Source organism: Poromitra crassiceps (genome assembly GCF_964638095.1).
Source record: "Poromitra crassiceps genome assembly, chromosome: 11".
In the NCBI taxonomy this organism is placed as follows: Eukaryota; Metazoa; Chordata; class Actinopteri; order Beryciformes; family Melamphaidae; genus Poromitra; species Poromitra crassiceps.
In genome coordinates, this window is record NC_139643.1 from 16,221,532 (window position 1) to 16,249,214 (window position 27,683).

The 27,683-nt window shown below is 46.1% G+C and overlaps 1 protein-coding gene across 6 annotated transcripts in view; it reads left to right on the top strand.

The window, feature by feature from the left end:
* Positions 1-17,746: 17,746 nt before the first annotated feature.
* LOC310784757 (class I histocompatibility antigen, F10 alpha chain-like) overlaps positions 17,747-27,683 on the top strand; it is a 19,037-nt gene continuing 9,100 nt past the window's right edge. The window contains exons 1-5 of one of the 6 annotated variants that reach the window (XM_083645795.1): positions 19,347-20,989; positions 22,006-22,062; positions 22,901-23,104; positions 24,863-24,930; positions 25,031-25,582. In XM_083645795.1, the coding sequence (XP_083501921.1) occupies positions 19,399-20,989; positions 22,006-22,062; positions 22,901-23,104; positions 24,863-24,900 (1,890 nt within the window). In that variant the 5' untranslated portion in view covers positions 19,347-19,398 and the 3' untranslated portion in view covers positions 24,901-24,930; positions 25,031-25,582. Of the gene's footprint in view, positions 17,852-19,346; positions 25,583-26,002; positions 26,270-27,683 lie in introns of those variants that run through there. The other 5 variants (XM_083645794.1, XM_083645797.1, XM_083645792.1 and 2 more) reach the window with 5 other exon arrangements.

Sequence of the window (27,683 nt, forward strand, 5' to 3'; positions counted from 1 at the left end):
AGAGTCCCCCAACAAAAACCAGCATGCGTCGTGGCCTACAACCAGTACATGAATGGTGTAGATCGGCTAGATCAGAAGATAAGCTATTACCCATTCATCAGGAAGACGGCGAAATGGAGCTCCAAGTTCGTGGCGTACCTGATGCAGATCGCGATAAGCAATGCCTTCATCCTATACAGGAAACGCAACCCAACGGCCAGCTGCAAAACGCTGAAAGACTTCACCCTGTCGGTGATCAAGTCCTGGACGGAGGCATCTGTTCCCCCCCCCCCTCCTCCTCCCCCCCCCCCCTCCTCCTCCGGCGGCAGGTGACCAACCTCCTCCTCGCCAAGCCACGCCCATCCACCCGCGGAAACGGTCCGCTTCCGCTTCCGCTTCCGCGACTGTGGACTTCGAAGGACATGTCCCACAGCCTGTCGAAGTGCCACCCACGAAGGACAAGGCGTACAGGCGATGTGCGCACTGCGCAGCGAAAGGACTCAGAAAAGAGACAAAATACGTTTGCCCCAAATGTGACTACCTCCCTCTCTGCCTGTACCCCTGCTACTTCGAGTATCATTCCCAGTGACAGTTTCATCCTCTCCCCACTCCCTCCCCCACCCCCCACCCCCCAACCCCCCAAAAAAAAAAAAAAAAAAAAAAAAAAAGTAGATGAGGTCTATTGTTTATAGTCCGGTGGGCTGTCGTCTTTTCACATACTTTTTCCCGCAGGTAAACTAGACATTCTAACTTTCATTTCAGCTATAGCATTTTGTTCAACTCAAAGGAGAATTCATTATTTGGCATATGTTTACATAAAGTTGTCTTGATTTCCAACGATTTTGAAGGTCCATGTGAAGAAGATAAAACAGTGCAGGAGATGTTGTGTTTTGAATATTGTTATTATGTTACACATCAAATGAAAGCTTTCAATGTGTAGTTTCATAAAAATAAAAAATAAAGGTGATATATTGTTTCCCTATGTAAATAGAGACTTCAATATCCAGCATGACCTCATGAAAGTGAGCATTTTGATGTTAGACCAAGATGTATACAGATATTTGTAGAAAATAAACAAAACATTCTTTTCACATACTTTTTCCCGCAGGTAAACTAGACATTCTAACCTTTCATTCCAGCTATAGCATTTTGTTCAACTCAAAGGAGAATTCATTATTCGGCCTATGTTTACATAAAGTTGTCTTGATTTCCAAATATTTTGAAGGTCCATGTGAAGAAGATAAAACAGTGCAGGAGATGTTGTGTTTTGAATATTGTTATTATGTTACACATCAAATGAAAGCTTTCAATGTGTAGTTTCATAAAAATAAAAAATAAAAGTTGATATCTTCTTTCTTTGTGGAAATATGGACTTCATTATCCAGGATGACCCCATGAAAGTGAACATTTTGATGTTAGACCAAGCTGTAAACTAAAATTTGTAGAAAAAAAACAACACATTCTTTTGACATACTTTTTCCCGCAGGTAAACTAGACATTCTAACCTTTCATTTTAGCTATAGCATTTTGTTCAACTCAAAGCAGAATTCATTCTGTCGCCCTTTCTAACATCAAGATGTGATTATCTCAGAAACTAATTTCACCCTGCTTTTTTCGGTCGAAAACACTCTTTTTCAGAGGGGTGTATTTCCAAAATGGAACGGTTTATAAACACACTTTTTTTTTTAAATGAAACAGAAGGGTTCAAAGTTTCATTGAGGCTATTGGTTGTCCATATAAGAGGAACACAAAAAATGATATGGCTATATTAAAATGCATTGCGGCCTATGTGGCACAGCAAGCAACCTTTTGCCCAAGGGCCGTGGCACTCAAAGTGTTAATGGGTCTGCAAACCCGAACCGAATTAATTAATTAAATAAGGAGCGGTGTGCGTGCAGCTCCTCCCTTTGCGCAGACCGCACCGCAGTGAATAGTTAGAAAATTATTTGGAAATCAAAAAATTATTTAAAATTTAGATTTCGTTTGCTAAGAATTATACAATAATGTGTTATGTATTTATGAAATGATCAGGCTACATCTATCTTTTTTCAATAGGCTACATTTTGACTGGGCCGGTAATTATTCTATAAGGCCATATTTTTTTCGATAGGCCTACATGCTACCGCGCCAACCCCCCCCCCCCCCCCCAACCCCCGCCGCCCACTGGCAGAAAAAACGGCTCATATCCAGTTGTTTCTTAACAAAGACCCCTCATGTTTAGAAAGGCAAAACCTGAAAATATCCTGCTCTGTTTAGCCTGACATGATCCAGATAACATGTTTAAAGGGCACTTATGAGACTTCCCTTGGAAGACAGTGAAATTAGCCAAGATAAGCCGTGGATCAACCCTGAGGTCAAAGACTTAGTTCTACAGAGGCAAAATGCTTTTGCAAAAGGTGATCAGAAACAGTGGAAACAACTGAGGAACAAAACACAAAGAGCCATCATCAAGGCAAAGAGACATTATTATAGAGATAGAGTTGCTGGCCTAAAAAAAGATGACCCTGAGGCATGGCACAAAAACATTGGCAAAATGATTGGCAACAAGAAACCTGGCTTAGTCATTTCCCTACCAGGAGTGGATGAAAATGACAATATAAGAAAAGCAAATGTCATCAACACCCATTTTGCCTCCATTGCACAGGCCTTACCCAGTCTGGACCCGGCTCACCTACCAACATTCCTCCCAGCCCTACCCACTCCAGTCATTCACCCTGAATGAAATGCTCAAAACCCTCAAAGAGGTGAAGGGGAAAAAGGCAGCTGGACCTGACAATATCAGCGGTAGACTTATAAGCGAGTTTGCACATGAGCTGAGTACACCTATGGCGGACATCATGACTACATCGCTGAGGCAAGGTCAAGTACCAGTGCAATGGAAGGAGGCCACAACTGTCCCTCTTCCAAAGGTGAAACCGCCAACATTAGACCAACTAAGGCCGGTATCTCTTACATCTTTGCTGGCAAAAGCTGCGGAAAAGCATGTGGCTAACTGGATTATGAGCGATATGGCACAAAACATAGACTCACAGCAATTTGGCTGTTTGAAGGGACGATCTACAACCCACTGCCTTGTAAATATCTATCACAAATTATGTGAGGCAGCAGATATAAGTGGAACAGTGTGCAGCTTAGTTCTTACAGATTTCTCTAAAGCGTTCGACAGAGTTGACCACACGCTAGTAGTTGCTGACCTGTGGGAGTTAGGAGTTCGCCCAGAGCTACTCCCATGGGTGTGCAACTTTCTGACAGAAAGACGGCAGCGTGTGAGGTATCAAACTAGCCTTTCTGAATGGATCACTCTTTCCTGTGGCCTACCACAAGGGACAATTTTGGGTCCACTATTCTTCCTTGCTAAAATAAATGGTGCCTCATTATTAGCAAGAGCGGAAAGGTGGAAGTTTGTGGATGATTTAAATCTATTAGAGGTTAGAAAGATAAAGGAACCCAGCATCATGCAAAATGATCTGGATGAGCTATCAGCCTGGACAGAGATGATCTGGATGAGCTATCAGCCTGGACAGAGGCAAACAGGATAAAACTGAACCCCCTTAAGTGCAAAGTACTCAATGTCTGCTTTGCAAAGAAGCCACCCCCCCTGCCCGACTTGAGTATTGGTGGTGCTGTGTTAGAGAGCGTGCCAGCCACTAAGCTCCTTGGGTTGTGGGTGCAGGCAGACTTAAGATGGGACATGCAGGTGAATGCAAGTACAAAAAAAGCAAATCAACGCATGTTCATCCTAAAGAGACTGCAAACGTTTGGCATCCCAACAGATGATCTGAAGACACTGTATACAACGTACATCCGCCCAGTATTGGAGTATGCAGGTCGTGTGGCACTTCAGCATAACCAGCAAACAGAACCAGGCCCTAGAAAGAGTCCAAACAAGGGCACTCATGATCATCCTGGGTTCTGACTACAGATCCTACTCTGAGGCCTGCTGCCAGACCCTCAACATCCAACCTCTGCAGAAGAGACGAGAGGAGCTGTGCCTGAACTTTGCACTCAAACTCCAAAGTTCCACAGATTTCTCAAGCTGGCTCCCACCAACGTGCGCTGAGAGAGAAGGAGCAAGGACAAGACAAGGAGCACGGCTGAGAGACATCAAGTGTAAAACAGAGTGCTACAAAAAGAGTCCTATACCCTCCATGGTCAGATTGCTGAATGGACACAAATAAGAGCAATCCTGTGTTACTGTGTTTCTGGCTTTACTGTGCTTTTTAGATATTTTTAGATATTGAACTAATTTTAATATTTAATATGTATTGTGCACTGCAATTCAGTTTGCTCATTTTAAACTGCCAGAGTGCATTTTGGTGACACATGTATTTGAATGTGTAAATAAAGGACATATATAACATGAGACAGCAGCAGACTGCTGCTAAATGATCCAGTAACTCTCCAGTATGGAAACAGTCACAGCTACTGAGCTGCTAACATTTAGCCTCCATCTAAAAATACTGTGGTCATCAGATAAGACTCAGGTCACTACAGTATGAAATCATATTTTCTGTTCATATCAACAGTTAAGTCCTTTTTTTCTGGAAAAGCCACATAACAGTTTATAATCTATGTAAATGCAACCTGTTCACTAAATATATAAATATAATATTCCTTCTTCGGAAGCAGTTGTACCTCTTTTCATGACTTTTTTAGACCGATTAAGTTTGACTAAAATCCATCTTTTATTTTCTATAATATTGTCTGACAGCAGAAGAATGTGATGAAACAAGATTAGTGAGAAACTTCCCTGGCCTGAGATAAACACATGAACAGCCTCTGCCCTCTCTGCTTGCTCTCTTCCGGGTGTGTGTGCCAAACTGTGCTCTGTCAACACACACACACACACACACACACACACACACACACACACACACACACATACTCACACACACACACACACACACACACACCTACACACATACCACACACACACACACACGCACGCACGCATGCACGCACACACACACACACACACACACACACACACACACACACACACACACACACACACACACATACACACACACACACACACACACACACAAAGCGCACCAAGCGAAGCCTAAAAATGCCAGACTCATCAGGTGATTTCCCAGAAACGGTATAGATGGAGTTACACTATCTCTCCACAGGTGGCGCTGTAACACTCTGTGGCTTTACATTACATTACATTACATTACGTCATTTGGCAGACGCTTTTATCCAAAGCGACTTACAATAACACATTTTTCTGTCTGCAATAGAACAATCAACTATGGAGCACAGTCTATGACAACTACAGCTTCTGAAGGAACAGTGGTACAAGTTTAGGTTAGTGGTACAAGGTTGGTTAGGTTTTTTTTTTTTTTTTTTTTTTTTTTTTTTTTTTAATATAAGGAAAGAGAGAGACGAGGTTAGATCAAGAAGGGCCCAGATGGAGCCTGAAAAGGTGTGTCTTTAGTCTTTTCCGAAAGATCGGCAGTGATTCAGCAGTCCTGACCGAAGGTGGAAGCTCGTTCCACCATTGAGGTGCCAGGGACGAGAAGAGTCGAGATCGGGATGAGCGACTTTTCAGCCCCCGTAGCGAAGGAGGGGCGAGGCGACCTGCACTGGTGGAGGAGCGAAGGGAGCGGTGAGAGGTTTGGAACCTGACCATGGATTGCAGGTACCGGGGAGCTGTCTGGTGAACTGCCCTGTAGGCCAGTACCAGTGTCTTGAATTTGATGCGGGCCGAGATGGGAAGCCAGTGGAGCTCCTGGAAGAGGGGAGTGACGTGAGAGAATTTGGGTTGGTTGAATATCAGACGGGCTGCAGCGTTCTGAATGAGCTGGAGCGGTCGGATGTCGGTGGCAGGTAGGCCGGCCAGAAGCACGTTGCAGTAGTCCAGGCGGGAGGAGACAAGAGACTGGACCAGGAGTTGAGTCGCTTCTCTTGTGAGAAAGGGACGGATTTTGCGGATGTTGTAGAGAGAGAACCTACAGGAGCGCGCTGTAGCAGCTATGTTGGCAGAGCAAGACAGCTGGTTGTCAAGGATCACCCCGAGGTTCTTGGCTGTTTGGGAGGGGAGTACAGTGGTGTTGTCAATGGAGATGGAGAGATCTGCAAGAGGGCAGTCTTTTCCTGGGAGGAAGAGTAGCTCGGTCTTACCAAGGTTGAGCTTGAGGTGGTGGGCAGACATCCAGTCGCCAATGTCTTTGAGGCATGCAGAGATGCGAGCCTCGATTTGAGTGTCAGAGGGGGGGAAAGAAAGGAAAAGCTGGGTGTCATCAGCATAGCAGTGATAAGAAAAGCCATGAGAAGAGATCACATAGGCAAGAGATCTGATATAGAGAAGGAAAAGTAAGGGGCCCAGGACTGAGCCCTGGGGGACACCGGTGGTAAGAGGACAGGATCTGGAGAGGGACCCTCTCCATGAGACCTGGTATGAGCGGTTAGAGAGGTAAGAAGCAAACCAGGAGAGTGCAGAGCCTGAAATGCCGAGGTCGGACAGAGTGGAAAGAAGGATTTGGTGGTTGACTGTATCGAAGGCAGCAGACAGGTCAAGGAGGACAAGAACAGAAGAGAGGGAGGAGGCCTTAGCAGTGTGAAGGGCCTCTGTGACAGCAAGAAGAGCTGTCTCAGTGGAGTGAGAAGCCTTGAAACCGGACTGCAGAGGGTCCAGGAGGTCATTATGGGAGAGATAGAGAGAAAGTTGTTCGGACGCTGCTCGTTCGAGGGTTTTGGAAAGGAATGAGAGAAGAGAGACAGGTCTGTAGTTGTGAATAGCAGTAGGGTCAAGGGAGGGTTTCTTAAGCAGAGGCTTGACTCTTGCAGTCTTTAGAGCAGGGGGGACAAGACCAGAGGACAGAGAGGAGTTAATGAAGGTAGTGAGGAAGGGAGATATGTTAGGTGAGATGGTTTGGAGGAGAGAGGAAGGGATAGGATCGAGGGGGCAGTAAGTGGCTCGGTTTGAGCTGATGAGTTTAAGCACTTCCTCAGGAGAGAGAGGAGAGAAAGAAGGAAATCCAGGGACAGGGGGCTGAGGAGCAGGATTGGAGTCGGGAGTGTTAGTGAGGGTGGCTGGAGGATGGAAGGAGGAGCTGATGTCGTCCACCTTTTTTGTAAAGAAGGTTACAAAATCGTCAGCAGAGAGGGAGGAGGGAGGGGGAGGGGAGGGAGGGTTGAGGAGCGTGGAGAAGGTGGCGAACAGTTTACTGGGATTGGATGCAGAGGACTGGATTTCAGAGATGAAGAAGGAGGTTTTTGCTTTAGAGACAGCATCAGTGAAGTTTGAGTGGATAAGGTGGTAGGAAGAGAGATCCTCAGGGAGATGTGATTTTCTCCATTTTCTCTCAGCTGACCGAAGCTCAGTTCGATAAGTTCGCAGAGATTCAGTCAGCCAAGGAGAAGGGGGAGAAGATCGGGCAGGCTTAGTGGTGAGTGGGCAAAGAGAATCAAGAGCAGAGGAGAGAGAGGAGAGAAAAGTAGTGGAAGCCTCGTCAGTGGACAGGAGAGCAAATTGCTCGGCAGGGGGAAGTAGGGAGAGGACGGTAGAAGAGAGGGAGTTGGGAGAGAGAGTTTTTAGGTTGCGTCGGGTGGTGGTAGAGTGGGGGGGAGATGGGTGGGAGGAGGGGAGGGGGATGGGAAGGGAGAAGGTGATAAAGTGGTGATCGGATACAGGAAGAGGGGTCACAGTGAGATTAGAGGTGGAGCAGGATCTCGTGAAGACCAGGTCAAGCACATTCCCTGCTTTGTGGGTAGGAGGAGATTGAGAGAGGTAAAGGTCAAAGGATGAGAAGAAGTTAAGGAAAGATGGAGATTGTAAGGTTACTGGCTGGAAGTTGAAGTCTCCCAGAAGGATGAGTGGAGTACCATCCTCAGGAAAGATGGAGAGGAGGGTGTCCAGCTCGTCCAGAAAGTGACCAAGCGGACCAGGCGGGCGGTAGATTACCACAATGTTGAGCTTGATGGGTAGGGATACGGCAACTGCATGGGACTCAAAAGATGAGATAGACAGATGAGAGAGAGAGGTGACAGTGTAGGTCCATTTGGGAGAGATGAGGATACCAGTGCCACCTCCACGGCCAGAGGCTCTAGGGGTGTGCGAGAAGGAATATGCAGCAGAGAGGGCAGCAGGTGTAGCTGTGTTTTCAGGAATGATCCAGGTCTCTGTGAGAGCTAGAAAGTGGAGGGTTAGAGATAGAGCATGAGCTGAGATGGTCTCAGTTTTCTTAACAGCCGACTGACAGTTCCAGAGACCTCCGGCAATAGTAAAAGGACTGTTAGCGCGCTTAGGGTGGGAGAGATTACCAGGGTTACTACACCTGAAGCAGCCGTGTCTACGGCGTCTGTGGGCTGAGGTTACAACAGGGATGGGAAGAAAACACATAGCTCTGACTTCTATAAGGCCAAACTGCTCCTCATCAATACTGATCATGTACCAGTTTGTCACAACAGTCTCACCTGTTTGCTGATCTGTCTTATTATACTCAGGGTTTAGAGAGATCAAATCAAACACACTTCACCATGTTGACTTTGACTTTATTCATTTGATGTATTCATGCAGCAGACTGAAAACAGAGCAGGATTTTACATCAAGGCACTGCAATCACAAATCATTCAAGAGAGACTAATATCCACACACATGAACAAGACAAAGTAGTATAGGTTAAAATAAATGAAAAGATCAGTAGAATGACATGTTAAAGGTAAAATAGCTCCTAACACAGATCATATATAAGGGGAGCTTACTTGAGCCGTACTCGTTTTAAGCAAGGTTTAGAGAAAAAAAACGGCCTGTTTGTTGACGGGCAGCAGATGACGCTAGGTACAAGCGGGGGTATGCTTGGCGTCCAAACTGCAGTATAGAGGAAAAGAGGACACCGTACCCAGACCTGAGCGTTGCGCTGCGGCCGGGTCTGGGGCAGGGGCGGTTCTAGGCCTTTTTTGGGTGGGCTTTAGCCCACCCAAAAATAGTCTCAGCCCACCCAAAAAAAAAAAAAAAAAGTTGTTGTTTTTTCTCTCCAAATCCATGGTGGTCATTAGTAGCAGTTTATGTTAAAATGATCTTCATTTATTTATTTTTGCTTTAAAACTATTTTTTAATTTTCTGCTTAAAGTTCATGAAAAAGTGGCATTCTTGTTTTTTCCCCACAATAATTTCATAATACCATTTGTAATGCCACCGTTGTAGTGCTGTTGTTCAAAATTAAAGTACATTTTCTCAGATTTATTGGTGTCTTTCTAGTCACACAATTTAATAGTCAGTGTTTCCCATACACTGATCTATTTGTGGTGGTACACCCTACATAGATTTTGACCCCCACAAATACTGCCACATATTAATTTCAACTAGTTGACTGCAAACTCCTGCTTTAGTGCTTACAGTATATTATTAACTTGTCGGAATATTATTCCAGCCAATAAGTTAGGAAGTTCCCTTTTGATTTAATTTTACTTTTGTTTTGCCTACAAAGCAAAATGTTACTTTACTTGAAACTCCCCTGAAGTGATTTTGGTATTATTTATGCAAGCATAATTCTACCATATAGTAACCTGTATGCAGAATATATATAGTATATATAGGGAAACAATTATTTTTTCATCGCTGTAAAACCACAGAACGGTAAAGAAGATATTGATGTGTGTAGTTCTTCATAGATCTAGTCTCTTCATTTTGATCTCAAAGTGCGCCAGTTTGATCCATTTTTACTTGAAACTGTACAAAATTTTCTTCCGGGGCATGCCCCCGGACCCCCCTAGGGGTTCAGTGGTCCATGACCTTTGGGTGGGCTGAGCCCACCCAAAGCTCTGATGCTAAAACCGCCCCTGGTCTGGGGGATGGTTACGGATATACTCACAAGAGGGTGAGGTGATGCGTCAGGAGGGACGCACGCGTAAGGGGAGCTTACTAGAGCCGTACTTGTTTTAAGCAAGGTTTAGAGAAAAAAAACGGCCTGTTTGTTGACGGGCAGCAGATGACGCTAGGTACAAGCGGGGGTATGCTTGGCGTCCAAACTGCAGTATAGAGGAAAAGAGGACACCGTACCCAGACCTGAGCGTTGCGCTGCGGCCGGGTCTGGGGCAGGGGCGGTTCTAGGCCTTTTTTGGGTGGGCTTTAGCCCACCCAAAAATAGTCTCAGCCCACCCAAAAAAAAAAAAAAAAAGTTGTTGTTTTTTCTCTCCAAATCCATGGTGGTCATTAGTAGCAGTTTCTGTTAAAATGATCTTCATTTATTTATTTTTGCTTTAAAACTATTTTTTTAATTTTCTGCTTAAAGTTCATGAAAAAGTGGCATTCTTGTTTTTTCCCCACAATAATTTCATAATACCATTTGTAATGCCACCGTTGTAGTGCTGTTGTTCAAAATTAAAGTACATTTTCTCAGATTTATTGGTGTCTTTCTAGTCACACAATTTAATAGTCAGTGTTTCCCATACACTGATCTATTTGTGGTGGTACACCCTACATAGATTTTGACCCCCACAAATACTGCCACATATTAATTTCAACTAGTTGACTGCAAACTCCTGCTTTAGTGCTTACAGTATATTATTAACTTGTCGGAATATTATTCCAGCCAATAAGTTAGGAAGTTCCCTTTTGATTTAATTTTACTTTTGTTTTGCCTACAAAGCAAAATGTTACTTTACTTGAAACTCCCCTGAAGTGATTTTGGTATTATTTATGCAAGCATAATTCTACCATATAGTAACCTGTATGCAGAATATATATAGTATATATAGGGAAACAATTATTTTTTCATCGCTGTAAAACCACAGAACGGTAAAGAAGATATTGATGTGTGTAGTTCTTCATAGATCTAGTCTCTTCATTTTGATCTCAAAGTGCGCCAGTTTGATCCATTTTTACTTGAAACTGTACAAAATTTTCTTCCGGGGCATGCCCCCGGACCCCCCTAGGGGTTCAGTGGTCCATGACCTTTGGGTGGGCTGAGCCCACCCAAAGCTCTGATGCTAAAACCGCCCCTGGTCTGGGGGATGGTTACGGATATACTCACAAGAGGGTGAGGTGATGCGTCAGGAGGGACGCACGCGTAAGGGGAGCTTACTAGAGCCGTACTTGTTTTAAGCAAGGTTTAGAGAAAAAAAACTACCTGTTTGTCGACGGGCAACAGATGACGCAAGGTACAAGCGGGGGTATGCTTGGCGTCCAAACTGCAGTATAGAGGAAAAGAGGACACCGTACCCAGACCTGAGTTTTATATGTGTGTAGTCATGTTTATAGTCATGATTCAAGATTCAAGATTCAAGATTTTTATTGTCACTCCATGGTACAAGTATCACGTGTGAAATTCTTGTGCTGTGGACTCCGTTTACAACATAGTGCAAATAGTACAAATATAACAAATATAACAGGGCATATGGGTGCAAAAACAACAAGAGACACAACAAGCATAAGGCAGTATAGTGATAAGACAAGTCAGAGACAGTGGCATATTCACTGTACATAGGTGCACGTGTCGGGTGCATACTTTAGACGTGCTTAAACATTTTAAATTCTGCGTATTTGACATACAGGTGCAAATAACATATTCCTTATTAAACATACAATTAAACTCGGCATTTTAAATTCGGCGTATTTGACATACAGGTGCAAATAGCATATTCCTTATTAAACATACAATTAAACGTTAGACATACGTAGTGGTAGCAGCTACAGTACGGTACAGTGCGGCTACTACACTATTTGTGTATGTTAAGGAGTCTCGTGGCCTGCGGGAAGAAACTGTTCCTCAAGCGATTTGTGCGTGCTTTCGGAACCCTGTATCTTCTCCCTGAGGGTAGCAGGGAGAACAGGCTGTTGTGGGGATGGTTTGTGTCTTTGATGATCTTCAGGGACCTCCTGAGGCACCGCTGTTTATACAGTTCATGCAGATCTGGCAACTCACATTCTGTTACGTGCTGTGCCGCGCGTCTCACTCTCCGTAGCGCCCTGCGGTCCATGGTGGTACAGTTCCCGTACCAGGTGGTGAAGCCGCCAGTCAGCAGGCTTTCAATGGTGCCTCTGTAGAAGTCCCTGAGGATTTCTTTCCTTAGCCCGAATTTCTTCAGGCGCTTGAGTCCGTGTATTCGCTGTTGGGCCTTTTTGACGACAGTGGCGGTGTGGCCGGCCCATGTCAGGTCCTGGTGGATATTGACTCCCAGGTACTTAAAGCTGTCCACCCTTTCCACCACTGTGCCGTTGATGGTGATTGGGGGGTGTGCGCCCCCCCCCCCTCCTGTAGTCTACAATGATCTCCTTGGTCTTGGAGACGTTCAGAGAGAGGTGGTTGTCCTGGCACCATTGTTCCAGGGCCCCCACCTCCTCTCTGTAGGCCGTCTCGTCGCTCCCCGAGATCAGCCCCACGACTGCTGTGTCGTCTGCAAACTTCACGATGGTGTTAGAGGTTTGAGTCGCCACGCAGTCGTGGGTGTAGAGGTCATACCAGAAGGGGCTGGAGACGCACCCCTGGGGCGCTCCTATGCTGATGGTCAGTGGGGAGGAGGTGAGGTTGCCCACCCTCACCACCTGGCGGCGGTCTGTCAGGAAATCCAGGATCCAGTCGCACATTGCTGTGTTAAGTCCCAGGTCCTTGAGCTTGCATACCAGCCTGGAGGGTACTATGGTGTTGAATGCTGAGCTGTAGTCCACGAACAGCATTCTTACGTAAGTGTCCTTCCCCTCCAGGTGGGACAGGGCGGTGTGGAGCACGTGTGCTACTGCATCCGCTGTGCTCCTGTTGGGCCGGTATGCGAATTGTAGCGGGTCGTGGTCCGGGGGGAGTGTGGGGCGGATCTTTGATATGACCAGCTTTTCAAGGCACTTGCTGGCTATTGGCGTGAGGGCTATTGGGCGCCAGTCGTTGAGGCTGGTCGCTTTCTGCTGCTTGGGAATGGGGATGATTGTCGCTGCTTTGAAGCAGGAGGGAACTCGTCGGAGGGAGAGAGACTGGTTGAAAATGTCTGTGTATACGCCTGCCAGCTGGTGGGCGCAGGCCTTGAGGACCCGCCCGGGGATGCCGTCCGGGCCGGCCGCCTTGCGAGGGTTGATACGCAGGAACGACCGGCGCACCTCCTCCTCAGTGATGGTGAGAGGGCGGTCTGGGTCTGTGGGGGGGGGGGGAGGTGGGGGGGGGTTGGTGGTTAGGTGGGGATGGGAGGGGGTGCTGAGGGGTGGGGGGGAGGGGAGGTGGGGGGGAGAGGGGTGGTGGGGGGGCGGAGGGGGGGAGTGGTGGGGGGAGAGAGGAGGGGAGGGGTGGTGGGGGGAGAGAGGTGGCAGGGGGGGGAGGAGAGGAGGTGGCAGGGGGGGAGAAGAGGAGGGGAGGGGTGGTGTGGGGAGAGAGGTGGCAGGGGGGGGAGGAGAGGAGGTGGCAGGGGGGGGAGGAGAGGAGGGGGGGAGGGTTGGGAGGAGAGGAGGAGGGAGGGGGGGGTGGTGGGGGGGAGGAGAGGAGGAGAGGGGTGGGAGAGGAGGGGGGGAGGAGGGGAGGCGCTCTGGCAGAGGGGTCGAACCTGGCGTAGAACGCGTTGAGTTCGTCTGGCAGGGTGGGTGACTCGTTGTTGTTTTGCTGTTTTGCCCCTTTGAAGTCAGTGGCAGCGTGGAGTCCTCTCCACAGGTGTTTGGGGTTGTTTGAGTCCAGTTTTGCTTCCAGCTGTCTGCCATATTCTCTCCGTGCTCTTTTTAAAGTGCTTCGGAGGGCATATCTTGTCTGTTTGTATTCCTCTGGTGTTCCGGAGTTGAAGGCGGTGGTCCTGGCGTGGAGGGCTGCCCGGAAGTCACTATTGATCCAGGGCTTCTGGTTTGGCATTATTTTTATTATTTTTTGGGGGATTATGTCCTCTGTGCATTTTTGAATGAAGCCTGTTACTGTGTCTGCATACTCGTCCAGGTCTCCTGCAGCCTTGAACTCTTCCCATGCTGTTTGGTCGAAGCAGTCTCTCAGAATGTCCTCTGATTGGTCTGACCAGCAGTGGGTGGTTCGGAAGGCTGGGGGGTGTCGCTTGAGCTGTTGTTGATACCTGGGAACGAGCAGGATGGAGGCGTGGTCCGATCTGCCAAAGGGGGGGCGGGGGGTCGCCTTGTAGCAGTGTTTGATGTTCGTGTAACACTGGTCTAGTGTGCGTTCTCCCCTTGTGTGGAAGTTGATGTGCTGATGGAGTGAAGGCATGCGCTTCCTCAGGTTGACTCTGTTGAAGTCGCCTGCCAGTATCATTGCTGTTTCCGGTTGTTTCAGCTCCTGTGCGCTGATCGCGCGGTGGAGTTCTTTGGCTGCGTTTATCGCGCTGGCCTGGTGGGGAATATATACTGCAGCAAGAGTGACTGACGTGAATTCACGAGGACTATAATGCGGTACACATTGGAGCATAATGTATTCCAGGTCCGCTGTGCAGTGCGTTTCGATGTTAGTGGTATTCGTGCACCAGTTATTGTTTACCATCAGACAGACGCCGCCTCCTCTCGCTTTCCCGGTGCGCTCTTGGTCTCTATCCGCTCTGTGTATACTGAAGCCTGGGATAGCGATGGCCTGATCCGTAGTGTCGGCTGAAAGCCAGGTCTCAGTCAAACATATAACGTTGCATCTCGCTATGTCCTTTTGAAACTGTGCCCGTGCTCTCAGTTCACATAACTTATTTTCCAGTGATTGGACATTAGCCAGCAGAATGCTGGGCAGTGGTGGCTTATGCGCTCTCCTTCTCTGTCGTGCAAGAAGACCCCCTCTATTTCCTCTCTTTTGCCGTTTAAGTTCAGGGTATTCAGAGAGGTCGGGAGCCGTCCAGTTTTGTTTGGGGTGTTTTTGCGCATTTCTGATGTCTAGCAGCGCTCCCCTGTTGTACCTACGTAGGGTGGTACTGCTGGTGCCGTCGTTGTTGTTGAAGCTGCTGTTGTCGCTGTTGTCGTTGTCCTCCATTGCTGGTGGTCCCTTTGGGGGCGGGGGGGCGCAGTGGGAACAATAGCGCGATCGCCCGGCGGTAATCCACGCTGTAATCCAAGCTGTTGTTGTTTTCCCTTTGCTAAAAAAGTGCACTTACGCTACTATGTACACTGTATAAAAGACACTGATATATACACTAGATATTTACAAAGCGAATAGAAGTAACGAAATTATAAACAAAACGAAATTACTCTAAAAAAAGACCTATTTCTCTACGAAGTTCACGGAGCTCCACAGCCGGTCGCCTCTCTCTCTAGGCGCCCTCTCATGCTAAAAAAAAAAAAAAAAAAAAATGATGTCGGGGGACTCAAAGATACATTGATTTATTCTATTATGCAAACCCAATGAGTCCTCTATACGTTTTTAGCTCTTTTTGCAACTGCTGTGCCTGTTGCTTAATGCACTTTTTATACTCTTTTTTTTAAGTTTTGTTGTGATGCTTTTAAATGTCCATTTTATTCTCTTCTTTTATTCTTTTATTTTCCTGTCATCCATTTTATGTGAAGCACTTTGAATTGCCTCTGTGTATAATAATAAATAATAATAATAATAATGATTGGATTTATATAGCGCTTTTCTAGACACCCAAAGCACTTCACAGAAATCATTATTCATTCACACCATTCGTACCAGTGGTGGTAAGCTACAGGTGATGTAGCCACAGCTGCCCTGGGGAAGACTGACGGAAGCGTGGCAGCCATTTCGCGCCTCCGACCACCACCAACATTCATAGACATTCATACGAGGCAATGAGGGTTAAGTGTCTTGCCCAAGGACACAACGACAACAGCTGGGAGGGAGCGGGATTCGAACCGCCAACCCTTGAGTCATTGGCCGACCTGCTCTACCTCCCGAGCTAATGCCGTCCCAGGCTGTATGAAATGTGCTATACAAATAAACTTGACTTGACTTGACTATACTGTAATGTGATGTCTGTGAAGTTCAGTGTTGAACTGAGAAGAACTTTATAATATCTGCTGTGTTTCACTGAACATGTGACAATATGCAAATGATGCCAGACAAAACGCCCCAATGATCAGAACAGGAAGAGTGAGTGTGTGTAGGTGTGTGTGTGTGTGTGTGTGTGTGTGTGTGTGTGTGTGTGTGTGTGTGTGCGTGCACGCGTGCGTGCGTGCGTGCATGCATGCGTGTGTGTGTGTGTGTGCGTGTGCGTGTGTGCCCACATGCACGCTAGTGTGCGCATGTGTTTACTGAAGGTACTTCAAAACAATGCAGTGTGTATTTCAGCCATGCTTGTTAGTGCAAAACTGTAATACCAGGAGTTACCATGATGACAAGAAATGAATATGGACACGAATGAATGAGCTCAATACAGTTCAGTTCAATTCTTTATTCTGTTGTAAGAAGCAGCGCTTGCCCCTCCCTCATTACCACCACTGAGGTGCCCTTGAGCAAGGCCCTTAATGCCAACCGCTCCAGGAGCTGCTCAGTGGGCAGCAGATCAGACTGTGGTTGCTGGTCAGCTTCCAGGTATGAATGTGTGTGTGAATGTGAACAGAGCGCTCCTGAAAAAGAGAGCATTGCTCTCAGTGAGACTCCCCCTGATACATAAAGGTACTTTTATTCAGCAAAGCTTTCATTGGACTTCATCCAGGGGTATCCAGGGTAATCACATTCAATCTCTTTTTCACATTCTCTCTCTCTCGCTCTATCTCTCTCTCTCTCTCTCTCTCACACACACACACACACACACACACACACACACACACACACACACACACACACACACACACACACACACAGACCTGGAAACTGACCAGTACTAACCACAGTCTGATCTGCTGGCCACTGAGCAGCTCCACTGGAGCAGTTGGGGTTAAGGGCCTTGCTCAAGGGCACCGCAGCAGTGTTGACAATGAGGGAGGGGCAAGTGCTGCTTTTTCATTTTCACCACCCAGACTCATCCTGCCGGTCGTGGGGATTGAACCGACGACCCTCTGCACGTTCCATAAAACAAGAAAGGCTTCTCAAAGCGGTAAGGAGAGCACTAAAGGCTCTTGACAAAGTGTCTCCTGGATGAGTTGGGAGTGAGAATGTGTTGTCCTTCACTCACAAGTCACTGAGCCCTCACCTCACGCAGGGTTAAAGTGCTCATTACAAACACCTGTAGATAGAAGCACTGCAAATATTAATAAGCTTACACAAATATAAACAATATGCACAATGAAGGCATAAACATTATCCTTATGTGTCTCAGCAGAAAACCACAGAGGGATTATGAATAATAATAATAATAATAATAATAATAATAATAATATCTAAGTATTAGTTTAATCCAAAAGGCTGCAGAGTTCACAGCATGTTATCAAAACTATTCCCTATATGCCTCAAGCATGACAAAGTTAAAATAGCTTTAATATGATGTTGACTTGTTTCAAAGCCACTGAGGAAAAGTGTGTGTTTTGCTGTTTGAACTCAGAGTCTATAGTCCAGTGTTAAAGGTCTTCTTGTAACAGATGTGCAGTGTGTTTGGAACAGGAGCCATGTCAAAGTGAAAGCCAGGCTCAGAACAGAACACCTTCTGATTTCACCTCAATCAAACAACAAGTCCAAGATTTTAGCTTTGAAACAAGTCAAACCTCTGATAAAACAACACTGAAAGATAAACAATCAATCATTCTAATCATTGTAGGAAAAATAAGTTGCTTATAGCCTATTATTTATCTAGAAATTAATACTTTTTATACTGTTGCTCTCTTTGTAAGCAGTTTAGTTTCACTTACAACCTATATTCCTCAACTCTACCTAGTAACCCGTGACTAACAGTCTTTTCTGAATTCCCATTGGTCAGAATGTCTCTTGTCCCGCCCCGTTGTGACTGTGAGGTTTCCTGATCTCAGACAGAGGAGACGATCTGCGCAGAGGGAAAGTTTCAGCTGTAGTCTGGCGACTTCTTGATCAAAACAAGATGAAGGTGTTGATATTGTTGCTCCTCTTCTGTCACGTTGCATCTCCAGGTAAGATCACATTTAAATATCTCCTTTATGTAGCATATAGTTATAAGTGCAGATTGATTCACGTAGGCTACTTATTCAGTTATGTCTGCATTCTTCACAGCAGGCTTAGTGTTGCTATTGAGTCTGAGTAGCTGATCAGATTAATAAACTGTGTTATAATCACATCTGGCTTTGTTACATTAGAGCCTACGTTGGTTAAGATGAAGGCTATGTTTTGATTTAATCTGTAGTATTGTTTATTTAGCCTAAATGGATGTGAATATAATGTATATGTATGTGGTGGGTGGCGCCAACGAGAAAAGGGGAGGTGCCCGAATTACTTCATATAGGATTACCTGTAGGAGGAGGAACACTAGAGCACAGCTGATTCAGGCCAGATGATTGAGGCAGGTGCACACCTCAGTCCATGCTGGCATGCAGGGAAGGCCACAGAGCAGGAACAAAGAGGTAGGCCGCTGCCTATGGCTATTTTCTGTGTGTAGTGTTTTACATTGTTTGCTGTGAATGTGTGTGACATTTATTGTTTAATCATGTATTGCAGATAATCTGCTTCCCTGCTGGGTTGAAGGCGGCTGGTAGTCGATAGGACAGTTACCATCGACGTACCAGGTATTTTAAAGCAGTCGTGTAGTTTTAACATTTAATCATTATGTATTTTAATATTTTGGAAATAAAGTGTTTTAAGATTGTTAATTTTTGTTCCCTGCAGAGCATCAGCGGGTCCAGTCGCTGCTCTTGCCGTGATATATTTTGTTTGTTATTTTGGGGTTTATTCTCTGTCTAGTTCGCCCTGGCAAGTGTGCTGGTAGCGGGCAAAGAAGAATGGGCTTTGCCCTCAGGGCGGACTAGTTTTCTTTTTTTTCTGTTTGTTTGTTTATTTGTTTGTTTGCTTATTTAATCCGCTTCTTCCCCACCATTGCCACTTCACCTGGTAATCCCAGTTTGACTATCAGGGCAGGCTTAAAGTGTGCCGTGCTTATAAATGGTTGCAGTGAATTGAATCACGTGTGTAAACTTTGTTTCACCCAGAGTGCCAGAGTTCTTTACCCTACGGGTGTGTGCAGTGAACAAACTGATTTATCCTACAGTGTGTAGCCTACGGGTGTGTGCAGTGAACAAACTGATTTATCCTACAGTGTGTAGCCTACTGGTGTGCAGTGAACATAACCCCTGCCCTGTTAACAATAACTGAGAGGTTCTATGGAAAGAGGTCAATGTGGGCCTACTGGGATTGTCAAGCTGAACTTTTGTAATAAAATAATTTGCTGTTTAAAAGTACATCCTTGATTGTCATTCTTATGCTAGGGACCTATATGGTGGGTGTAACATTTTGGCGTTGTCGACAGGCCTAGCTAAGTAAACAGTTATCTTCCTTTGGGGGGGGGGGAGCGGATGACAGTTTCTTTGTTTTGTGTTTGCTTTTTTGTTTTTTTGATTACGTGAAACGGCAAGAGCAGCGGTGGGCCAGGACCACGTGGCGAGCCAGGACCCCGTGGCGGAGAGGACCCAGGGCCAGGATCCGGTTGTCTTCTCAGCATTCATAGGCCATGGAGCCAGCAGTGATGGCGCAGCGCATACAGGAATTGGAGCAGCAGCTGCAGACATTAAATGCAACATCTCAACCTGGACCTTCTAGCAGCACCATGGACAATGTGGAGCCAGCTGCTGCAGAGATGGAGGGGGGAACACGGGTGGTTTACATTCAGCAGAGTGAAAAGGTACCCAAGTTCTCTGGTAATCTGGACAAAGCAGACTCTCCTACCTTGGAAGAATGGATTGAACTGATCGAAAACCATATCCAGTTGAAATCAAGTGAGAAAGAAAAAGTAAATTGTGTGTATAACCATTTAGAAGGGGCTGCCCGTGTAGAGGTAAAATATCTGCCTAAACAGGAGAGAGAGACTGTTGTTGGTATATTTCAAATTTTGAGAGAAGTATATGGATGTTCACACTCTCTAATCTCCCTTCAGCGCAGGTTTTTTAACCGTAAACAACGTGAGGGGGAGTCATTGTTGGACTATTCCCATGCCCTTATGTGTCTAATGGACCAGATTGTTGAATCGGACGAGCAAGCTAAGCCTAAATGCCAAAGAGACCTCCGTGACCAGTTTTGTGAGGGTGTCAGGGACCATGGTCTCAGTATAAGACTGCGAGATAAAGTTTGTTTAAACCCCCAGTGGACAATTCGGGATGTACGTAGGGAGGCTGTTCAGTGGACAACACAGTGTGAAGGACAGTCATTTAAGCAGAAGGATAGCCACTCACTTTTTTCTAATGAAGTCCAGGCACAAGCATCTTGTGAGTCAATTGTTGACAATAAATCAAGTTATTCTGAACTGAAAGCCCTTATCGAAGCTCAACAGAGGCAATTAGATTTGCTAATAAAAGCACTGCAACCCTCAAAACAGGAGTATGGGGCTCAACCTCCACCTAAATTTAGAAGAACTCCTGATGGAAAGCCAATATGTTTTCGGTGTGATCGGAGGGGCCACATAGCACGTTATTGCACAGCAACTTTCCCTAAAACAACTCAGCCTGAAAAAGGAACAGTCCAAGTGGAAAGACAAGAGCCTGCTAGTGAGCAAAGTCACACACATCTAGAGACAAAGCCTCATTCAGAACTAAACCCAGCTGTTATGTCTGCACTGGTGAGCGAGTGTCCAGTAGTAGAAGTTAAAATGGGGGAAATTGTGGTTCCGTCATTGTTGGACACTGGGTCCATGGTCACAACTATCACTGAAACTTTTTTTAAAGAACAGTTTGGCCACCTCACAGATGCTCAGTTACGTGATTGTGCATGGTTAGATCTTAGGGCAGGAAATGGTCTAGAGCTGCCGTATCTGGGCTATTTGGAGTTGGACATCACTATATTGGGAAAATGTGTCACACGCAGGGGGGTCCTGGTGGTCAGAGATGCAGATGACCCTCAAATGCAGTATAAAAAAATGCGAACCCCTGGTGTACTTGGAATGAATGTGATAAAGGGGTTTTACTATGAGTTGTTTGTTAAGTGTGGCCCCAGCCTGTTTGATGATCCTAGGGTGATGGAGGCCCCAGAATGGAGGCGAGCTCTCAGACACTGCCAAGTGGAAGAGACGATAGCCAACTCCCCTGAGCCCTTCAAAGTAAGAGTGAGAGGTAAGAGCCCATTTTGTGTAGCTGCAGGTACATTAATCATGGTCCCTGTAACATGTCCTAAGGTCCCTTCGCAGCAGCGTATGGAGTTTCTAGTGGAGCCATTACAGCCAGAAGAGGGTGTACTTCCAGAGGGGCTGCTAGTTTCACCTGCCTTAGTGACATCTGAATCAGGGATAGTATATGTACCAGTTACTAATGTAGGCTATTCTGATGTTTGGCTGATTCCACGTAGGGTCATTGCTACAGTGAGCATGGCAAATATAGTATCAGAACAAAGTCCCCATGTTGAGTTTTGTAGGGATGTTAGTAGCAACGAGTGTACAGCATCGGTGTTCCTTCCGGGAGCTGAGACTAGAGGTGGGGGGAACTGGGATATGCCTCCTTTTGAGGGACTGGAGGGATCTGAGCAACAACAAGCGGCAGCTTTGCTTAGTAAATATAACTCCCTGTTTGCAAAGGATGAAGCTGATTTAGGTTGCACTAATCTGATTCAGCATGAGATCCCCCTGCTAGATGATACTCCTGTCCGTCTGCCATACCGTCGCATCATCCCGACTCAGTATGACATGGTGAGAGCCCATATAAAACAACTGTTGGACAGCCAAATAATCAGAGAAAGTAGTAGTCCATACGCATCACCCATCGTAATGGTGCAGAAGAAAGATGGGGGAAACTGATTGTGTGTAGACTATCGTCGCCTGAATGCTAAAACCAGGAAAGATGCGTTCCCTTTGCCACGGATTGAAGAGTCATTGGATGGGCTTGTAGGAGCTAAATGGTTTTCTACTTTGGATCTGGCCAGTGGCTACAACCAAGTTGAGGTTGTTGAAAAGGACAGAGCAAAGACAGCGTTCTGTACTCCATTTGGATTATTCGAGTTTAATAGAATGCCATTTGGATTGTGCAATGCCCCTAGCACTTTTCAGCGCCTTATGGAGCGCATGTTTGGAGACTGCCGTTATCAATCTGTTTTACTGTACCTGGATGACGTGATTGTGTTCTCTTCCTCTATCCAGCAGCATTTGGAGAGGTTGGAGGAAGTTTTCTCTCGGTTACAGAAGCAGGGGCTCAAGGTAAAATTTTCAAAATGCAACTTCTTTCAGAGACAAGTGAAATATCTTGGCCATGTAGTATCGGCTGAGGGAGTTGCAACAGACCCCGACAAGGTCGCTATTGTAAAAGATTGGAAGACCCCCACTAATCTGGCTGAGCTCAAATCTTTTCTGGGGTTTGCCAGTTATTACAGGCGCTTCATAGCTGGGTTTGCAAAGTTGGCTGCTCCCTTGAACAATGCGGCAGCACAACTGTCCCCAGGTATAAAAAAGGGTAAGACCCCCAGGAAGCCACTGGCCCCAGTCTGGACAGCAGAGTGCGAAGAGATGTTTGGCCAACTAAAGAAAGCACTGATCTCTGCACCAGTGTTGGCCTATGCAGACTTTCATAAGCCATTTGTGTTAGAGATTGATGCTAGCCATGCAGGTTTGGGGGCAGTACTTTGTCAGGAACATGGAGGGAAGCGCAGGCCTGTTGCTTATGCTAGTAGGGCACTCAAACCTACAGAAAAGAACATGCAGAACTATAGCTCTATGAAGTTAGAATTCCTTGCTCTTAAGTGGGCAGTGTCCGAGAAATTCAGAGGATACTTGTTAGGGGGTTCTTGCACTGTGTATACAGACAACAACCCACTCACCCACCTAGATACAGCAAAACTTGGAGCAGTAGAGCAACGATGGGCAGGCGAGCTGGCTCCTTTCAACCTTACCTTAAAATATCGCCCGGGGGCTCGGAATGGGAATGCAGATGCCTTGTCTCGCCAGTACAGGGAGGCCAGTGGAGCTGAGGCCTCAGAGGAGGAGACTGTTTGTGAGGGAGTGCCCTTTGTTGTTCAATCTGACATTTCTGTCCTCCCAGGTTGTTCCAAAGAGAGCCTAGCCATGTTGCAAGCACAAGACCCAGTTATTGGACCGCTTTTGGCCTGTTGGGGAAAAGGCAGGCCACCTGATTCAAAGGAGAGGGAGAGATTTGGTCGTGGTACCAAGGAGCTTGCACGACAATGGGGACGCCTAAGGGAGGAAGGGAAAGTGCTGTACCGTCAGTTCAACTCTCCTGATGGTGGTAAGGAGATTTACCAGCTTGTACTGCCACAGTGTTTACATAAAGATGTCCTCACTCAGCTGCATGATCATCATGGGCATCAGGGGGTGGAACGTACTTTGCAACTAGTGCGTTCCCGGTGCTACTGGCCCAACATGTACAAAGATGTCGAGAAATGGTGTCAACAGTGTGGGAGATGTGTTTTGGCTAAAGCTGTACAGCCAACAATCAAACCTTTTATGGGCAGTCTGCAGGCTTCTCGGCCACATGAAGTCCTTGCAATAGATTTTACTGTGTTGGAACCAGCTTCAAATGGAAGAGAAAATGTGTTGGTCTTAACAGATGTGTTTTCCAAGTACACCCAGGCCATTCCCACCAAAGATCAGCGGGCCAGTACTGTAGCTGATGTTTTGGTGAAGCACTGGTTTCATTTATTTGGGCCCCCTGAGCGTATCCATTCAGACCAGGGGAGAAATTTTGAGAGTAATTTGGTCCGACAGTTATGTAAGGTCTATAGGATTCGCAAGTCTCGTACTACCCCATACCATCCTCAGGGTAATGGTCAGTGTGAGCGGTTTAACCGTACATTGCATGATTTGCTGCGCACACTGCCCCCAGACCAGAAGAGATATTGGCCACGGCACCTTCCTCAGGTGACCTATGCATACAACACCACAGTGCATCAGTCCACTGGCATGACTCCCTACTTTTTAATGTTTGGCCGAGAGCCCAGGCTGCCTGTAGATTTTTTGCTAGGGGGGGAGGTAGAGGAGTCTGAGCAGGGCCAGGAAGACTGGGTGCAGGAGCACCAGGAGTCACTTGAGGAAGCATATAGTCATGTACGACAGCGGTTGGCTGCAAGGAGACAGTACAGAGACCAGAAACAGGAGGAGCAAGTGAGAGATCCATCCTTAAGTGAGGGAGACCTTGTGTATCTCCGGAACCATGGGGTGAGGGGCCGAAATAAGATCCAGGATGTCTGGGAATCGACCCCTTACCGGGTGGTACAGTGTCCCCCAGAGCGCGGTGTTGTCTACTCCATCACCCCAGCAGTCCAGGATGGGCCAGTACGGCAAGTCCACCGGACTGAGTTGAGAGGTATGCCTGCTGGTGGGTTGAGGATGGGTACAGGCCATGATGCAGGGGAAGAGCAGGGGGACATGGGAGACAATGCTGAAATAGATTTTAAACTCACAGACACACTGACATTTGAATCTCATTGTGAAGAGTCACTTTCAGAATCCGAACTTTGCCCAGAGGCTGAGGTGTGTGAAGGAGAGGAGGACATAGAAACAGAAGGGTCACCAGTGGTAGTTGATGGCCTCCGAAAGTCTTCTAGAATTACTGCAGGCAAACACAGTAATCTTTTTCGACTTCCAAAATCTGTAACACCAAATGTTGATGCATCAGTATAATAAGGTATAGTGTTCTTTTCCTGATTTCAGAGTTTTTTCCCAGTGTATTTTTTAATCAGTACATCGTCGGGGCGCCGATTCATTTTGAGGGGGAGATATGTGGTGGGTGGCGCCAACGAGAAAAGGGGAGGTGCCCGAATTACTTCATATTCGGTTACCTGTAGGAGGAGGAACACTAGAGCACAGCTGATTCAGGCCAGATGATTGAGGCAGGTGCACACCTCAGTCCATGCTGGCATGCAGGGAAGGCCACAGAGCAGGAACAAAGAGGTAGGCCGCTGCCTATGGCTATTTTCTGTGTGTAGTGTTTTACATTGTTTGCTGTGAATGTGTGTGACATTTATTGTTTAATCATGTATTGCAGATAATCTGCTTCCCTGCTGGGTTGAAGGCGGCTGGTAGTCGATAGGACAGTTACCATCGACGTACCAGGTATTTTAAAGCAGTCGTGTAGTTTTAACATTTAATCATTATGTATTTTAATATTTTGGAAATAAAGTGTTTTAAGATTGTTAATTTTTGTTCCCTGCAGAGCATCAGCGGGTCCAGTCGCTGCTCTTGCCGTGATATATTTTGTTTGTTATTTTGGGGTTTATTCTCTGTCTAGTTCGCCCTGGCAAGTGTGCTGGTAGCGGGCAAAGAAGAATGGGCTTTGCCCTCAGGGCGGACTAGTTTTCTTTTTTTTCTGTTTGTTTGTTTATTTGTTTGTTTGCTTATTTAATCCGCTTCTTCCCCACCATTGCCACTTCACCTGGTAATCCCAGTTTGACTATCAGGGCAGGCTTAAAGTGTGCCGTGCTTATAAATGGTTGCAGTGAATTGAATCACGTGTGTAAACTTTGTTTCACCCAGAGTGCCAGAGTTCTTTACCCTACGGGTGTGTGCAGTGAACAAACTGATTTATCCTACAGTGTGTAGCCTACGGGTGTGTGCAGTGAACAAACTGATTTATCCTACAGTGTGTAGCCTACTGGTGTGCAGTGAACATAACCCCTGCCCTGTTAACAATAACTGAGAGGTTCTATGGAAAGAGGTCAATGTGGGCCTACTGGGATTGTCAAGCTGAACTTTTGTAATAAAATAATTTGCTGTTTAAAAGTACATCCTTGATTGTCATTCTTATGCTAGGGACCTATATGGTGGGTGTAACATGTATATACAGGCTACAGTCTGTCGATTCAATTAATACATTATCGCACTCTTACAGTCGATGCATCATCAGTTTAGGCTTAAAGTATTTGCAGATGGTGCATGGCGCGTGCGTGCGTGCGCGCGTGAGTGAGAATGAATACTAACCCTTTATTAAAAAATATGAAAACTGCATTTGTTTCCTGAAGACATTTATTTATTTATTTATTTATTTATTGTCCCATATTCATAAACAGTAATTGAAATTATCTGTTCAGGGAATTAACAAGCGGTCATACATTGTTAGTATAAAAATGAATTAAAAAATGTGCCTGTCAAAAACTTGAGTTCCTCACTTTAACTGTTTGTCCCACAGTGATTCACTCCATGAAGAATTTCCTCACTGCATCCTCTGGAGTCCCAAACTTCCCAGAGTTTGTAGTTGTTGTGATGGTTGATGAAGTTCAGATAGTTCACTGTGACAGCAACACCAAGAGAGCTGTGACCAAACAGGACTGGATGATCAACGCCACAGCAGATGATCCACAGTACTGGGAGAGAGAAACTAGGAAGTGTGTGGGCGGCCAGCAGGTCTTCAAAAACAACCTTAACGTTGTAAAGCAGCGCATGAACCAAACTGGAGGTTTGTTTGTTTCACAATGTTTTTCATCCTGGTTTGTTGCAAAGTAGCAGACAAGCAGATACACACACACGCACACACACACACACACGCACACACACACACACACACACACACACGTGCACACACACACACACACACACACACACACACAAACACACACACACACTTGACTGAAACACACAGACTCAACACATGCATTACAAAGACTGAGACTGCTGGATGCTAGTCTGCTGTACTGATGCAGTGTTTCTGTCCATCCCATAATAACCACACACACACACACACACCATGACCAACTTCCCAGAGAGGAGCTGAGTTGTGTCATTATGCTGCAGCTGAACGTTACTGATCAAGTTCAGTTCAGTTCGTTAAGTTCAGTTCAGTTCAGTTCAGTTAAAGGACGGCTTTACCGTGGGGGATATGAATATATATTAAATCTCACGCCCCTAAGGTTTTCGAATCCGTTGAAATTTTTGAAATTGGAGCTTCACTCCCAGATATATCAAGCATCTCTCACATATTTTTTGGGCCAGCCAACGCGTTTCGCGTCATCTGGCCCAAGTCCGCCTTGCGGAAGTCGTGCACCTATGAACTACAACTGTTGTGAGCCATGGTCCCGCCTCTAGAGGTCCTCCACGCCCCTTTAGAGGTCTTCAACAAAAACGAAAAGGCAGCCATCTTTTTCAACCGCCTAGCCTGCTGTAGCTAATATTAGCTTCCCATAGTTCCTTGCAAAGAGACCGATCTCGGGAACGGAAGCACGGACAGACACGGGACTGGCGGCATTGGAAAGCTCGTCAAATTTTACATCTAGTAGTAGTTAGGTGGGTTGAAGTAACGAAATCAACGCTGAGCAATGTTCCCGTTTTTACACATTTTTACAGAAAATAGTTACAACATCAGATGCGCGTAACTCCTACGAAAATGCATGAAAACTTTTTTTATGAAGACATCTCCCGACATATATACTACCGTTTAAATTTGGTGCAATTTGGAGGCAATTTTATTTTCGATTTATTTCTTCTTCTCTGTATGTTTTATTGTCGAAGCCTTCTTCTTCTTCTTCTTTGAGTTTTATGGCGGTTGGCAAACATATATGTGCATTACCGCCACCTACTGGAGTTTGATATCAGCCAAATGCCTGAGGGGTGGGCATGAAAACGAAGGCCACGCGAGCCCAGTGCATTGTGGGAAATGTAGTATTTCGAGTCCCCGCACCCGCACCTCCCCCCCATCACCCCCCCCCCACACACACACACACACAGAGTGGATTTCGGTTGATATCTCTGTGAGTAAACCTCCAATTTCAAAAATTTCAACGGATTCGAAAACCTTAGGGGCGTGAGATTTAATATATATTCATATCCCCCACGGAAAAGCCGGCCTTTAAGTTCAGAGCTGTCTGACGTGGTTA